This window comes from Lagenorhynchus albirostris, chromosome 6 (assembly GCF_949774975.1).
Source record: "Lagenorhynchus albirostris chromosome 6, mLagAlb1.1, whole genome shotgun sequence".
Classification (NCBI taxonomy): Eukaryota; Metazoa; Chordata; class Mammalia; order Artiodactyla; family Delphinidae; genus Lagenorhynchus; species Lagenorhynchus albirostris.
In genome coordinates this window covers 38345383-38362866 of record NC_083100.1, presented here as the reverse complement: position 1 = coordinate 38362866, position 17484 = coordinate 38345383, and the positions used below count along the sequence as shown (strand labels likewise).

Genomic DNA, 17484 nt, shown 5'->3' with positions numbered 1-17484 from the left:
TAAGATGATTAATGAGGGCATTTATATATATTTCACTTTGAACTTACTTTGCCATATCTCTGGACAATTGCATAAATCGTTCTCCATCAGACGGAGATAAAAGGTTTAAAATACGCCTATAACCATCCATTGCCATTTTGTGATCTCCCATCTGTTCATAAAGGCTTGATCGCTCCCACAGATAACGGACATTAGTAGGTTCATATTTAAGTGCTAAAAAGAAAAGAAGGAATATAAATAATATCATAAAAAGGGGTTCATGGTACCTGGGTGTGACCCACCTTCTTTTCAGAAAATCTATTAAACACTCTAAACTAATTCTCCAATACAACCAAGTGGGTTATTCTGGAATAAATCTACCTTCACAGGAACTCTAGACTAGGCTTGATCTAAGACCAAATAGAACCTGAAATCTCCACATTAATCTCCATTTGGTCACTGAAGTCTAATATTAACCCTCAAGGAACAGCTTAGAACCAACACTGATCTTGGTGGGAAACTGAAGGTCCTGTTCTTCAACCAACTTTTGTGCAATATTAGCTCACAATATAAAGAAAGTTGCTGATAAACATGAAAATACAGGGAGCCCAAATACCTACCTCTGGTATAACAGAATATAAGGAATAAATATATTTCAGCTAACATCACCCCAGAAGAGCAAGTACATTGATCAAAAAACCTATTATATAACATTTTATCAAAGGAAACGAGAAAAACACTTTTATTACCTTTTGTGTAGCAAAAAATAGCCTGCTTAATATTGTCTTGTTCCAGGGACATTTCTGCCAATCTAACCCATTCTTCAGTGTCACTGGGATTTAAATGTGCAGCAATCAACTCAAACTGCAGTGATTTCTCCATGTCACCTTGGTCCTCATATATCATAGCAAGAGTAGAAAATGGCTCATAAGCCAAAGGAGCTATAATGAATATGAAAAAAAAAAATTCCATTGGTTGAGGGAAGAGGCTTGAGCTGATGTCAATTCCATGTTTCACACTATGGATCCTTTCTCTAATATTTAAACTTTTTAAATAACTTGAGCAGAATTATACAAACCACTTCATGGAATTTAGAATAAACAGTAGAGGGGATTCCCTGGTGGCGCAGTGGTTAAGAATCCACATGCCAATGCAGGGGACATGGGTTCGAGCCCTGGTCTGGGAAGATCCCACATGCTGCAGAGCAACTAAGCCCATGCGCCACTAACTACTGAGCCAGTGCTCTAGAGCCCGCGAGCCACAACTACGGAAGCCCGTGCGCCTAGAGCCCGTGCTCCGCAACAAGAGAAGCCACTGCGATGAGAGGCCTGCACACCTCAACGCTTGCCACAACTAGAGAAAGCCTGCACACAGCAACGAAGACCCAATGCAGCCAAAATAAATAAATAAAATAAATTTATTTATAAAAAAGAATAAACAGATTATATTTGCTTTAGTATATTTTCACATTTTTAAGATACTCTTTTCTGTAGGCAGGTGTAATTTCATGAAAAACCCTACTCTCTACCATGCCCCCTTCAAGAAAATCCCCCTTTGCTAAGGCTAAACAAGGCTCACTAACTCAGCAAGTTCATCCTAATGAGCATCAGCCATATCAGTGGGGTTAAATCTTCATGATCCGGCTTCCACACCGAAGGAGTATGGGATTAATGGACAGAAGATACATAAGTAGCGCCTAAATCCAGATTATCAAAGTGAAAGGTTAATCCACATTTCTGAAATAATGTTTTTGAATTGAGGTTCTAAGATCACAAGGGATTAAAATCAAAGGTAATTGTCAAAATAAACAATTATAAACAAATAAAGGAACAGATAATACTGAAAGTAGGAACCAAACAAAATACCCTAAAGGAAAAAATTCGATTAATCTTATTTCTGATGGGGTAAAAGAGGAAAAGCAGCGCCTTCAAATTACTCTAATGAATAATCCAGGAATCTTACAAGATTTCTAAAAGGACCCTAGACTAAATGAAAGGAAATGCCAAAATACTGAAAAGATAAATTGAAAGTTCACTCTAGTACAACTATCCCTGCCACTATGCAGGGCATCATTTGGCAACACATCAGGAGAGCAAAATAATAAATATAAGTGATTAGTCAAAAAGTGACCTTCAGTATGCCTGAGGTTTGCAGTTTAATGGAAAGATGACAAGTATATACTGTGTCTTTTATCAAAAAGTAGATTAAAATAATCTAACACGGTCTGATTTGGAAAACAGAAGATAAAAGAATACTCTTCAAAAGTGGTTTTTAAAATAATTTGTTTGCCATATTTTAAAAAGACTAATACTATAAAAGCCTAAAGCTCCTAAAATGAAACATTCAAAAACACACAAATTTTAAAAAAGCCTGTAAGAGTTCAATAAATATTAATGATATTTCATTGAATCATACTCTGCGATTTTCATTTTCTTGGCAATGATACCTATTCAATGTGAAAAGTGGTAAATCACTGTTATCACAATCACCTCCAAGCTTCTGAATATATTTTCCAAATAGCACAGTGAGCTGCTCCTCCGCTTGTTTTAAAAATCAGACTATTAGGGCTTCCCTGGTGGTGCAGTGGTTAAGAAACCACCTGCTAAAAAAAAAGAATACACCTGCTAATTCAGGGGACACGAGTTCAAATGAGGCAACTAAGCCCGCACGCCACAACTACTGAAGCCCACATGCCACAACGAAAGTCCACATGGGCCCTAGAGCCCATGCTCTGCAATGAGAAGCCACCGCAATGAGAAGCCTGCACACCGCTACGAAGAGTAGCCCCTGCTCGCTGCAACTAGAGAAAGCTCACGCACAGCAACGAAGGCCCAATGAAGCCAAAAATAAATACATTTATTAAAAAAAACAAGTCAGACTATTAAACTGCTATTGTCAATAATCCCCACATTAAATACCTTGTCTTATGATTTCCATGCACATCAATATCGCCTCTTCACGTTCTCCTCGAGCAAAGCGAATGTTGGCTTCACCCATGAGACCTCTCAGAGCTCTGGGAAGTTTACTCCGAGGCCTTTTCTCCTGTACAGAACAAAAATGACATTTAGATTCAAACAAAAAACAAATCCAACAAAACTTTCCTACAGTAGCAAGTTCAAATCACAGTAAAATATTTAAAGAAAGCAAAAACCAAACTGGTCAGGCATTACTAAATTACTAATTAGAACAAATGTGGAACTGGATGCTATAAAATGGATTTATATGTCAGGAGATTTATGACGCAATCTACTGAAGATTCTCCTTTCAAACTTATCTACTCAGAATGAACTTGGTTAAAAGAATATCAAGTTACAATATGGACCTTTTAATAGCAAAACGACAGTACATTTTGAGACATGCAATAATTAAAGTTTTACATTTAAAAATCTCTAAAATGAAACATAAGAAACCAGTAACAGTAGTTGTCTCATAGTGTTTCCTTTCTTACAGTTTGAATTCTTTCAGAATATATGTATAATTTAAAGATTCTTTTTCAATTTCTTTATCACATGTTTACATTCCATTTATAAATACGAAAATAAGAAACACTTTACTTTCATCATTTTCTTGGTTTCACGATTGAGAACCATCTCTAATACAAACACGTCGCCTGCAGTGGGTTGCTCAGGTGTCTCCTCCTCCTCATCCTCCTCCTCGTCCTCCTCCTCCTCCTCATCTTCATTCTCTCCAAGCATGGAAGCAAAGACCTTGTGAACTGACTTACTGACTCCATCTGATGTTTCTCCTAAAGACAAAGACATTGAGGTTGAAAAGAAAAAAAAAGAAAGCTTCAGCATACTTACTAGTTGCAAGAAAAAACAAACAGTATTTTCTGGAATATAAATTTCTACCCCAGCAATACCAAACTTGAAAGAAAAACACAGACAAATGAACACTCCCCCCAAAAAAAATCCAAAGAGGAAAGCTGTCACAAAGCCATGTATTTTACTCTGCAGGAAGTGCTGACTCATCCTTTAGGCCTTACCCAGACATACAGGCAAAATTAGTGGGAAATCAGAAGCACACACGGTAACTGTTAAAAGCAGAGAGGAAAAAAAAATAAAAGAATTGTAGGACATAGACCTAAGAACTAAAAAAGTCTGGTGGTACATAACTAGGAGGTATGGAACAGTGGTTTAAGGTGGTACATAACCAGGGGGTGTAGCACAGTAGTTTAAGGTGATACATAACCAGTGGGTATAGCACAGTGGTTTAAGGTGAGGTCTCTAAAGCCAAGCTGTCTGGTTTCAAACTTCATCTCCATCTATCAGCAGCTGTGTTACCTTGGGCAAATTACTGAAGCTCTCTGTACCTCAGTTTGCTCATTTGTAAAAGGGATCAATAATGTCTGCCTTATAGGGTAACTCTGAGGATGAGATGAGTCTTTATATATATGTACTTAGAAAAATGCCCAGCATATAGTAAGGGCTTAATAAATGCTATTATTAAAATTAAAATACTATTATTATTTCAGGAACAAAATAACATGACATATTTCATCTGTATCTGAGGATATCACTACAGTAAAATGATTTTTGTAAGTTCATAATGATTATCTTTTTTTTTTTAATAAATGTATGTATGTATTTATTTATTTATTTTTGGCTGCATTGGGTCTTCATTGCTGCATGCAGGCTTTCTTTAGTTGCATCGAATAGGGGCTACTCTTCGCTGTGGTGCGAGGTCTTCTCATTGTGGTGGCTTCTCTTGTTGTGGAGCACGGGCTCTAGGTGCACGGGCTTCAGTAGTTGTGGCACGCAGGCTCAGTAGTTGTGGCACACAGGCTCTAGAGCGCAGGCTCAGTAGTTGTGGTGCACAGGCCTAACTGCTCCACAGCATGTGGGATCTTCCTGGACCAGGGCTCAAACCCATGTCCCCTGCATTGGCAGGCGGATTCCCAACCACTGCGCCACCAGGGAAGCCCTCATAATGATTATCTTGAATGATCAAGAAAAGTTAAGCTGATGGTGCTTCCCTGGTGGCGCAGTGGTTGAGAGTCCGCCTGCCAATGCAGGGGATGCGGGTTCGTGTCCCGGTCCGGGAAGATCCCACATGCCGCGAGCGGCTGGGCCCGTGAGCCATGGCCACGGAGCCTGCGCGTCCGGAGCCTGTGCTCCGCAACAGGAGAGGCCACAACAGTGAGAGGCCCGGGTACCGCAAAAACAAACAAACAAAAAAAACAAAAAAAAAAGAGAAAAGTTAAGCTGAGAAGCCAATTTTCTGTTAAAGCAGAGACAAGTAGCATATTTTAGAAAAGCTACAACAGTTAAAATTTTAAATATATATATATTCAAAAATCCTTAAGCTTATTCACTTATGTGAAATACCTCAAATCCCAAAGATGCTGGATAAATGAGATAGTCAATATACTTAAGGAAGAAGAGAATGAAAAAAACCCACATGTTCTGAGCAACAAATAGTAATTATTATTATGAAGTCATAATGATCATCTTCAAGAATTCTAAACACCCAAAATAAATATGAAAAAACGGTGTAAAATAAATCAATAAAATTTATTACAGTACAGAAAAAGAAAAGTCATATGATCATCTTGATACAGAGAAGCATTTTTTTTTTCTTTTTTGGTCATGCTGCATGGCTTGTGGGATCTTAGTTCCCCAGCCAGGGATCATACCTGGGCCCTGGCAGTGAAAGCGCCTAGTCCTAACCACTGGACCGCCAGGGAATTCCCCCAGAGAAGCATTTGATAAAATCCAACACCTATTCCTAATTAAAATTTTAAGTCAACTAGAAAAGGAAGGGAATACTTCAGTTTAATAAACAGTACCTACAGAAAATTTTCCACAAACACAGTTAACGGTTAATTATTCAAAGTCATCAGGAATGAGACAAGTATGCCTACTATCACTGCTCCTTTCAATATTTTACTGGATGTCCTGGAGGTCCTAGCTAATGTAATAAGGGAAGAGAAATAAAAGACATAAAGATTAAGGAAGAAATAAAACTGTCATTCACAGATGACATGATTATATACATAGAATATCCAAAACAATCTTTGCATAAAAACTGTCAGAATTCATGAATTAGCAAGGTTCCTGGATACAAAGTCTATATACAAAAATTAACTGCAATTTTTATATCAGCAACAATTAACTGAAAATGAAATTAAAAGAAGTCCCTATTTGCCTGGTGCTCAAGAATAAGAATTTTGCAGTAGAATTCACCAATGTATAGGAGGAAAAAGACAATGACTCTAGTGGCCATATATTCCAATTAGCAGACTTTACCTGTTCAAAACTGACCCCTTCCTCTGCTCTGAATACATGTTCACAGTTACCAAAGGTCTTGGTAAAGTTCTGGGACAATACCTTCCTGGGAAATTGGGAGTTTAATATCTTAAAAGGACTGATGGGATTACTTGAGCTGAGGCTAGTATGCCTGACTGCTCATGGGGAGCTAGAATGGGATTCAACTAACCACCTTTTTTTAGGGAGGGCCTAATGGGCACCTCTCAGGGGCAGCTTTAGGTAAGAAAACTGGCAGGCACCCCATGGTGTCTGGTACTACAGTTGCACCTCAAAGATGTGATGATGGAAGAGCAGCTCCTACTCTGAGCAGATAAGGAAGGACTCACAGGTTTTAGAACAATTTCAGCCCCATTTTTCACCACACTTGCCTGGCAAGGTAAGAAACTATAACCCCAATTTTCTCTCCTCTTTACCCTTTCTTCCCCACTTGGTCCAAGGAAGCAGTAACAAAGCCTGTTCGTTTTCTGTCCACCCTACTAGTGTTTTCTCTGTGTCAAGTCTTATTTGTTTGGAGGGGAAAGAACCAGCCTCTATTTCTACCCACTAGGACTAGAAAGTTTAATTAAGTTCTCAATCAGACCTTACACCCAAAGCTAAATTCTAACTGATAGTTCAGTATCCCAGGTTACTTGACATGGGTAAATGGATACCATGAACTATCATCAGTATTCTGATCACTAAAAAGGTGTTTCAATCACCAGAAATTAATAGATTTGCATAATAATTCATCACTTAGGCTCTCATGAGTTTAATTACTCTGGGTGCAGCAACCAAATATAATACCCAGTCATGCAGGGCTGAGGACTGGATCCTGGCATGAGGTAACATACCAAGATACCTCTTGTGTGTGTGAGGTCCCATATGGAGCCAACTGGCCTTCCACTCTGACATTTCTATCTTATCTCCCATAATTAAAAAAGTGGTTTGGAAGCCACTTTGTATAGAAGTATAATTCATTACAATTTGGGGGAGTATAGTCTAGAAGAATTAGTAATCAAGTGAGAGGGTCAATTTAAAGAATAATGACTCTAAATGGCTCCCAAACAAACGCTGATGTCGATCTGAAACACTTCTCCACAAACATAACCCACTAAACTAACCATCATCATAATCAATAATTCAACAAATATTTATTGAGCACCTCTTACACACCAAGTACTATGCTCCTAATAAGCCAGGCATCAATGACAGAATACCACTGCAGGAAAAAAAAAAAAAATAATGCTTTCACTAAACTATTAGGTACCCTTAACATTTAATGCATTTAAGGTAGGGATCTTAACATACCTTCATTGACATCTTCGTCCTGAGATTTGGTACAGTCAACTCCTGATGATGATGGAACTGCAGAGTCATTTGGATTTTCTTCAGCTGATGACTTGCCTTTTTCCTGAAGACTCTGAGATTGAAAATTAATTAATGATTCCAAAAACAAGTGCACATTTAGCGCTCCCCAGTTGAGAATACAGCATCTGCCTCATTCTCTATTTCTATGACTTGAGCTCTGAACACATACATATTATGTGGAATCTAAATTTGAATATTGCCAAAGCATTTCATAGTACTTAGGTCTCATCCTTCAGGCTGAATCAGTCGTTTGTAAAAAATAATTTTTAAAACCTTGATGATTTCATTAATCTATACGTTGTATCCTTGCTTTTTAAATGAAAAGAGATGGGACGCTATTAGTTGCATGATTTAGGAAGGAATCCAACAGCTAATCTCAAAAGGTGTAATTACTTTTATTTTCCCTCGGACTTCAAGTGAGAAGACATGGAAAGTTCACGTATTTCCTCATAAGTATAAAAAAATATGTCCCAGAGATTTTGTTATCAGACACGAAAATTCACTCTTTTCTGTGGAAGATTACACCACACCATTGGGAGACTCCTCAAAAATGGAAGCTCAAATCACTCCGTCTAGAAACAGACACTGAGGCCTAAAGAAGAGAGGTGAGTTGCGCAAGAAGACAGTGGCAAAGCTAGGACTAGAACCAGATACTGCCTCCAAACTCTACTCCCCACGCCCCCCATTTAATCTACCAGCGTTATGCTACCCTCAAATAAAAAATGCACTATTTGGCAACAGAAAAAGGTAAGTGGTTACCACCGAGACAAAAGCTTTTTGGTGGGTGAAATGTTTTGAAGAGGAGCTTAGAACAGGGACGAGGTGAGAACGCGAGTTTCGGTAATAAGGGGAAGAAACTGCTGGAAGTACCCGGCCCGCCCCATCACAGAGAACGGGGTTACTGGGTCCCCCACATCTCTCTTAAGTGTTTTAGGGAGACGAGATAGTAGGGAGCATCCTGGCCCATTATCTCCTCACTTTCTTCTCACGGGTTTTTCTCTCTTCTCTCCGCCTTTCGAACTCCTCAAAGGAGATCTTCCCTTCCAGATAGTCGATGAGCTCCGGGCTGAACCCCGACATGTCTGCGGGGATCTGATGTGCAGTTCCAGAAACCGAAACAGAGAAACGGAAAAGCAGAAGCTCCCAGACGCTACCCCCACGCCAAGTCGCTAAAAACAAGGACCCGTAGTCCTTCCGGGAAACCTGCCCGGCCTGCGCCGCAACCGCGGCGCTCGGGTTCCGCAGGAGCTTCTGGCCCCGCCTCTTCCTGGCGACGTGGGCATGGGCAGGACCCGGACTGGACAGCGGCTGGACCCTCCGGGTCGCCGCGCTTGCCGCTGGGCTCAGGCCTCCGGTTTAAGCTTATTAAGGAGTTGGAAAAAAAAACGTGCTTTAAGAAAATGTTCCTTTATCTACATCATTTCCCGCAATTCTCCATTAAAATTCTGACTCTCAATCCATTTCTTTTTTGAATGTTTGTTTTTAAAATTAATTTAATCATTGGTGTAGTGATTTTTTTTCTTAATTTAACCATTTGCTCTGCCACGTGCACGTTCCACTTTCCAGTTCTGCCCTGACACAGAAAGCTAAAGTCCTCCCACAATTTATGGTTTAACTCTCATCTCCTCCAATCAATGGCACCATCAGTTTTCCCCTCTTCCACAAATCCTCAAGCTGTCCCTTTCCTCAGACTCCTTCTCAGTCTGTAACTAGGTCATCTAGACTTCACGTCCCACCTCTAATTCTCACCCAAATTTTCTTCTTTTCTTAACAGTTAAACTTTTAGAGAGAATCAAATATTTGCTATGATTAGCATACACTATTGCCCATTTACTATACAGGCCGTGTACTGTCTTATGCATATTACATTCATATCTCAAAATAATCCTTTTGGATTATATTTTATTATTTTATGTTATTCCTAATGCCAACGTTCTGAATCTAATACATAGTAGAGCCAAGATTCAAACCCTGGTCTATCTGACTCCAAATCCCATACTTGGAATTAATATGATATACTGCCTCTCCTCAGTGGAACACTTCTTCAGCTCCTACACGCTCCTGTGGTCTATATTTTGCCTTGTCTTATAACTATTTCTCTGCTGTCCTCTTCTAAAGACACTAGGTAGCTGTCAACATCTTGAGAACAGCACTACCTGATACATCTTTGTGAACTTTCCTCTGTAGGCTAGTAATCTATGCTCAAAACACATTTATGAATTCAACTGGATGGAACTGAAAGTGCCTTGGGAATCGGCAAGGGATAAGAGGTACGGAATGCAGCTCAATACGAAGCTGAGGTTAGGGACAAGTTACAGGGAGCCTATCACCTGGCTTGGCCATTGGTGCCTCTTTATGACAATCCAAATGAGGAAAAGCAACAGTTGGATGGGAGAATGAGGGGCCAGGACCTGTAAGAGGGGAACTTCCAGGTGAGAGAAAAAATCTCCAGCTGGAAGTCATTCCTTTCTCATGATAAAGGATCCTCAGGGCCCTATCTGGGTATAAAATATGGGAGGCTAGGTGAGTGGGTTGGAATAAGGTAATCCACAGAAATCCCTAATAGGTAAATTCCCCCCTGGATTTCTCCAGGCTGTCAGGGAATTGCATTTGAGAGGAAGTCGAGTCTCTAGTCCTTAGGAGAAAAGAAGGAAATCAAAAGGAGCAAATCTGGTCACCTGGTAAGGAGAATGTTCTCCTAAGACCCAGATGGCTTAGACTAGCTTGTTTGTTATTGGCTGCCTGGAATATGGGAATAACAATTGTGATGATATAGATTCACATTGCAGAGATTTGCAGCAGGAAGCAAGGGGTGGGAGAACATTTTTTCTGCTGTGGAACACCTTGATGATGTGACAGTTTTGTTTTTTTGTTTTTTTTTTACAGGTCAGAATGTAGCAACAGGTCTTGAAATTGGAATCTTTCTGCTTTTCTTTTCTCTACTTTGTTGTAAGTGATGTGTCCCCTGGTGAGTCAGAGGCATCCACATTACCTTGAGATGAAGTAGAATTGTTATAGCAGTAATGAAAATAGCAAGAAGAAACTTTTCAGACTTTCAGACTGATTTCTGAGAATCAAAATGGAATGTCTGAAGAAAGCAGAACATTGAATTTATACCATGATGAAAGCATGAAGAGTACACAGGGAGGGAATGACTCCCTCCTTTCTCAAGGGGAGGAGCCAGGATGGGGTGTGACACTTTTGGGGAGACAATTTTCCCATGGTTCTCTCACTTTTTTGCAAAAACTTGTGACTGCTTTCACTCTGGACTATCTTTTCAAGGATGTCTGGAGAACAAACAGCCTTGAAAGATAGAGATTTGTCTCCCTCTGGGACAGAGGGCAGATTTGTTTTCTGACCAGTATGATAATATTTCCCTCTGGGGCAAAGGTTGGGCATGTTTGGGCATGTAGCCCCCTTGTAAGAGTGGGGATTTCCTAAGTTTGGGGTTCCTCAACTGGGGCACAAACCAACTAGTGCCCAGTAAACACCTGGACTCACCTCCACATGGCCCCCATGATACTTGGGGGACAAGGAGAACCAATAGGAATGTAAAACACATGCTGCCTGCTGAGCCATGAATAATAAAGTCTATTGCCTTAGACCCACTGGTCTCAGGGCCCACCAGGATCTGTGAAATTGCAGCAGCCAGTGTGTAGCTTGCAAATCGGGTAAAATCTCACACCCTTAATAGTTCTTGACCACACTAGACCCGGGATAGGGGACAATAGGCCATGTCCTAGGGATGGGGAATGGAATGCTCATCAAAGAGGAGCAGAGTCAGTGTTGAGAGGCTGTTAAGGACCTATGCAGAGAAGGACCACAGACCTCTTGGGAGCCTAGATCACCTGCAGAACACTTATTTTCATTGCAGGAAACACTACACTTCTGCTGTTTTCCTAACGACAGTTCTCGGCCAAGGACAAAATCACTTCCCCAGTGGCCTTTTAGAAATGTGAATAGGGAGGTTTTGGTGGTCAAAATAATAGCGCGGGGGGTGGGGAATCACTAATATACCACTATACCGTATGCTAACACATATATATGGAATTTAAGAAAAAAAATGTCATGAAGAACCTAGGGGTAAGGCAGGAATAAAGACGCAGACCTCCTAGAGAACGGACTTGAGGTTATGGGGAGGGGGAGGGGTGAGCTGTGACGGGGCAAGAGAGAGTCATGGACATATACACACTAACAAACGTAGTAAGGTAGACAGCTAGTGGGAAGCAGCCGCATGGCACAGGGATATTGGCTCGGTGCTTTGTGACAGCCTGGAGGGGTGGGATAGGGAGGGTGGGAGGGAGGGAGACGCAAGAGGGAAGAGATATGGGAACATATGTATATGTATAACTGATTCACTTTGTTATAAGGCAGAAAGTAACACACCATTGTAAAGCAGTTTTGCCCCAATAAAGATGTTAAAAAAAAAAATGTTTGAACTACAACAACAACAACAAAAAAAAGAAATGTGAATAGGGAGGTTTTGGTGGTCAAAATAATAGCGCGGCGGGGGGGGGGGAATCACTAATATACCACTATACATTGTCTGGGGACCAGGTGTGCTAAATGGTCACCACGAAGACTTGTCCTTCCCCAACTGACAATACCATCACTGATAAGAAACTCTAGTCTAGTGGAGTGTAGGCCTCCCATCAACAGCTACCTGCCAGTTGTGAGGAATTTTCCAGCAGAAGGATGCATGTCCTGTGCTGAGACTTTGCAAGCTCATAGCTAAAAGTCCCCTGTAGATGCCCTTCCTTTTCAGAGGCCTTAAAACTAATAAACATTCCCTTTGTGGAGCTCTTGACAACCAGAGCAGGAGTGGTGAAAGGGAAAGGGAAAGCCAGTCACTGGTACTTGAGTGGAACTGGACAGGGGTGAAGCACTCCCTACCACTCTACCATTTATCTGAACAGGCTTATTTTTATGAGGAATAACTCATCAATAATTACTTATAGGACTTCCCTGGTGGCGCAGTGGTTAAGAATCTGCCTGCCAATGCAAGGGACATGAGTTCGAGCCCTGGTCCGGGAAGATCCCACGTGCCACAGAACAACTAAGCCCGTGCGCCACAACTACTGAGCCTGAGCTCTAGAGCCTGCAAGCCACAACTACTGAGCCTGCATGCCACAACTCCTGAATCCCGCACACCTAGAGCCCGTGCTCCGCAACAAGAGAAGCCACTGCAATGAGAAGCCCACACACCGCAACTAGAGAAAGCCCACGCGCAGCAATGAAGACCCAATGCAGCCAAACATAAAATATAATTATAAATAATAATAACATATCTTTTAAATGGTAAAACAAAAAAGTCTGGCATTAACTAGAAGCAGCTTCCATTACTGTCTGACTAATAGCAAAATAACACACATTTATTTCAATTCATTAAGTATTTATTGAGTGCTTGCTACATGCAAGGCATTGTACTAGGTGCTGGAGAAATAAAAATGGCTTATATATGATCTTGGCTCACAAATATCTCACAACCCTCCAGGGAAAACACTTATACAACTAATTACAATAGAACATATTGAACCAGATATAGAATCTGTTCCTGCATAAATATTTTATTCTTGATATTGAATATCAATCATCCACAAAAAAGCCACAGAAAACTATTTTGGAATGTACAGACTAGTGTTTTTAGGATTACACTGTTTCCTTCTAGTACAGTGTTCCTTTTGCAGAAATCAGAGAAAATGATGCAGCTCTTCATAAAGAAAAGTAGCTATTTCAGATGAGAATATGAGAATCAGAATGATACAGCCTCAGTTGGGGAGGGGTGGGTGGAGGAAGAGGGTTGGTTATGAAAGAAGGGAAATCCACCTGTTTCTCCTCTCCCTTCCTGAGGTTGTATGTGGAAGAGCCAGAGGTGAGGCATGGCTAGGATATCTGGTGTAGCACAATGTCCACCTCTGAACATCGTGTCAGAGAACATCTCCCAGAGGCCCAAGAGACTCCTAAAATCCCACGTTCCTTTGCCTTCCATTTCAACTTAATTGTGGATATTCATCACTTACTCTCCCTTGATATGTAACTAAGACTGTGAGATCTTTCAATAGCATATGCTGACCATGGGAATGCATCTTCCTTTTAGGAAAAAGATAAATTTAAAACCCAAATTCCTGTTACATACAATGAACTAAAGTAAAAATGAGCAATGTCCCTTTCAAATAAAAACAGATTGATAAAAGGTAAGAAACATAGAAGACAAGCTTAAAGGAAACATAATTTAGAAGATCATTTCTTTTGACTTTATGGTGTTTCTGTAATCCTTGCAATATATGCCGTGCTCTACACTGGTATCTATGGTTATTGACTGAGAAAAAAACCCATGCACGTAAGTCACATATGGCCCAAAGCTCAAGCTGTTTACATAGCTTGAGCTATGTAGACTAAAATGTAGAATAAAATCATTACAAATTAACAAAAATGGAGGGAAAAACCCATAAAAGTTTAGCCATGACCATGAATCAATTTTTCTAATGAGAAGCTTCGTCTGTAGTTTTAAAACCACCAGACATCTGAAAGAAAACATTATAACGAATGGAAAATGAAGATTAACACAAAGACCCAAAGATCAACATAGTTCGGTGAAAACTCTTTTTGTTTTCATTTCCTAATGAGAGTTGTTAGGAAAGGAGAGCTTGTATTTATGAAATATTCTCCAAATCAGAAACTTTGCTTCTTTTGCAAAGTTGAATAATTATTATATTACAATATCACTAACTGGGTGCTTTCTCTTTTTTCCTGCTCTTAAATATTTCCTTGTTTCATGCTCACACAAAAGTATGTATTTGATGTTTTCTCTGATACTTTTTATTAGAAATCCATATATGCAATTTATAGATGAATAAACTAAGGCTTACAAACAACTTGTATGCAATACTGTCTCATACTGAAATAGGTACTTGGTATTAACAATTATTCTGTTTTAGTGTCTGTTACCCTAGGGCCTGAGTGTGAAAAATAGTCAAGGGATCCTTCATTAATATACTTGTGTTTATTCTATTTTATTTTCTCATTGTAGGACAGTTCTCAAGTGCATATACCACATGGTAAATTGCATCCTCTTAGAATAACAATCATTATTTTTAAAAATTCATCCCATTTAAAAGAGCTAATCATCAAAATCCTTTCACAATCATGATGAAGTGCAACAATGGTTTGCTTCCTCACAATTTCATCCTATGCCCATGAAAGAATGAGAGTAGATTTTAATTATGATTCGGTTCCCTTTATTTATTAATTTATTTTATTTTATTTTATTTTTTGCCGTAGGCGGGCCTCTCACTCTTGTGGCCTCTCCCGTTGCGGAGCACAGGCTCCGGACGCGCAGGCTCAGCGGCCATGGCTCACGGGCCCAGCTGCTCCGCGGCATGTGGGATCCTCCCGGACCGGGGCACGAACCCGTGTCCGCTGCATCGGGAGGCGGACTCTCAACCACTGCACCACCAGGGAAGCCCCGGTTCCCTTTATTATTCAGCCAAATGAAAAGCTAACAGACTAGAATCATAGTATATTTTCTTCGACTGCACCATACCTGTTCCTTTTTAAATGGTAGGTATTTATTTGACAGGAATGCTAAAGTAATAAGAATAGTAAAATTCAAATCTTAGACATAAATTTCTAATTTTTTTCCTATGTAGGGCCATCTTTACTAATAGTCTACTCTTTTTCCCCCTCTAGGTGAGGAAGTTCAAGCTCAAATATATGCTTAATACTTTCTCCCAAAAGAAACCATTCTTTTAAATTTTTACTATCCATTTAATCCAACTGTACAGCTCAATATATTTCTTTACAGATAATTTTCCACATAATTTAGCTCTATGACCTGGTCTGAAAAAAGATATAGGTATAAGTATGTGGTTTTTAATTATATTTCATAATTCTATTGAGTGATAGTTCTACTATTTTAATATATCTCTCCCCAGAAAACTATGCTTTAAAAATCATAACCGTCATTTCTTTTTAAAACCAGACTGTAAAATATATGAACCAAATCAGAGTATTAACAGTGATGAGTATCATCAGAACTGAGCAGTTATTTACATGAGGAAATAAAATCATTTTTCAAATAAATATTTTCTAAACCTCTTTATGACTGAGTTGTATGTTTAGATAGATGCTGGGAATAAAGGGATGAGTTTTACCTGCACTCAGAAGAAACATTCAGACTTTGAGGTAATTGGGGAAGGAGTTTTTCTGTTCTTCATAATCTGCAAATGCAGAAGCAATAAGTTCTGATTGGAAAGAGAGAGGTCCGGGATTCTCGTTCATGGAGGAAATATTTGAAAACATTCCAAGATCAAGACCTCTTCCTTTAAAATATGCCTGAAGGGTTCTGAAAAACTGAAGAGAGAAAGAAAATGTTCAATGTCATTTATCATTTAAACACTCCAAATACTCAAAGATGAGTATTTTTCCCCTCTCATTTCCCCCCCAAATTGACTTTAGAGCTAACCCACGAGGCAGGAGGTGGAAAACTCAGAAACACAAGCTGTGGCTCCTTCTCCCCTTCCCCCTCCTTTCTACGTGACATTTCAACTCTAAACAAAGATAATTCACCATTCTTGAATATCAATTATTTAACAGCCCACAGTGAGAAGATTCATTGGCCATCTCTGAGTACTGAAGTCAGAGATGAAACTGAACTCCACGGTGATCAGAGCTCAGGTGTCTCCTCTCGGATCGATGGTGAGATAGATCCCAGTCATCTCAGACGTGGGGTTTTCAGCTGTGTATTCTGTGAATACACAGAAGCTATGCAAAGTGCTCTTTGATTGTTTTAATCCTATATTGGTATATTTCACATCATTTTCTTTAGAAAAACTATATTTTGAAATCGTAATGTCATCATGTTTACTGTATTTGGCATATTTTTAAAAGAGAAGTTTTACTGGTATTTTGAATTCTATTTCCTAGATAACGTTATGTTGAAAACAATGCCTAGCAAATTGAAAAGAATGCAGGTCGACTTTCAGTTTTTGCAATGGAGCTTTGCAAGTATTGGTTATGTGAGAATCTGTTTTGTTATCAGTTCGACCTAAGCTGTGCAAAATGTAATTCCCTGGTACGCTCTTGATTCTGTATATATCAATATATTAGAAATTAAGGCTATGAAGTCAATGTGTATATAATATTTACAAATGTAATGTGCTATGTGTGTATAAGGTCATTTCTAAATATACATTTGTTTCTCCGTACAGAAACAAGTGTAAATTGGCTAGAACACCGGCCACTAGGCTAGCAAAATTCTTCTCTGGTCCTGCTGGGGAATCTTCTCAGCCCTTGGCAGCCTCCTCTCCACCGTGCTCTAGCAGAGGGCAGTGTGCATAACTCCAAGGAGGTGCCAATTTCACCCTGCAGCCTGGCATGTCCCAGTGGCTGTTCTTACCAGATCTCGGTTTCTAGGATTGTTGAGGGGCTTCTATTTTTCTTCGTTTCTCAACACGGCTCCATGCACAAGCCCAAGTTGCACCAGGGCAACAGCCAGCAGCAGGAGTGCTTTGGGCATTGTGGAAGGAAGCTGAGTGAAAGGAAGGACCAGGGAAATGTCAATGGCCAGAGAGAGAGAGATAGAGGAGGGAGAGAGAGGAGAAGGGAGGGCAAAAGTAGAAAAGAGAAAGAGGAAACATTTTTAAAGGGAGACAAGGAAGAAGAAATAGCATATTGGTTCACCTGAATTTTGCAGCCCTCTTTTTTTCCACATTCATTTCTTAATGAACCCCCCTAAAACCAATTATTAGCTTAAAGGAGTCCATGATAAGGAGAATGTTATACAGTGATAAACAAAGCAATTATGAATACAACCTAGAAAGTGAGTATGCCTTTTCATCTGAAAAAAATTGCACTTTGTTGTCTCCAAAGAAACTGCAATTCTTAACAA

General features: G+C 39.8%; 2 protein-coding genes across 6 annotated transcripts in view; both read right to left on the bottom strand.

Annotated features, from left to right (window-relative positions):
- Window positions 1-15804, bottom strand: part of GTF3C3 (general transcription factor IIIC subunit 3) — a 37086-nt gene extending 21282 nt beyond the window's left edge. The window contains exons 1-7 of one of the 5 annotated variants that reach the window (XM_060151379.1): window positions 15749-15804; window positions 7536-7647; window positions 5772-5889; window positions 3534-3724; window positions 2898-3021; window positions 729-920; window positions 48-213 (exon numbers count right to left, since the gene is read on the bottom strand). In XM_060151379.1, the coding sequence (XP_060007362.1) occupies window positions 48-213; window positions 729-920; window positions 2898-3021; window positions 3534-3674 (623 nt within the window). In that variant the 5' untranslated portion in view covers window positions 3675-3724; window positions 5772-5889; window positions 7536-7647; window positions 15749-15804. Of the gene's footprint in view, window positions 1-47; window positions 214-728; window positions 921-2897; window positions 3022-3533; window positions 3725-5771; window positions 5890-7535; window positions 7648-8573; window positions 8777-15748 lie in introns of those variants that run through there. The other 4 variants (XM_060151378.1, XM_060151380.1, XM_060151377.1 and 1 more) reach the window with 4 other exon arrangements.
- C6H2orf66 (chromosome 6 C2orf66 homolog) lies at window positions 15768-17112 on the bottom strand. The gene is given in 2 exon segments (XM_060152400.1): window positions 15768-15947; window positions 16993-17112. Coding segments are annotated over 2 exon segments (300 nt in total).
- Window positions 17113-17484: the final 372 nt, after the last annotated feature.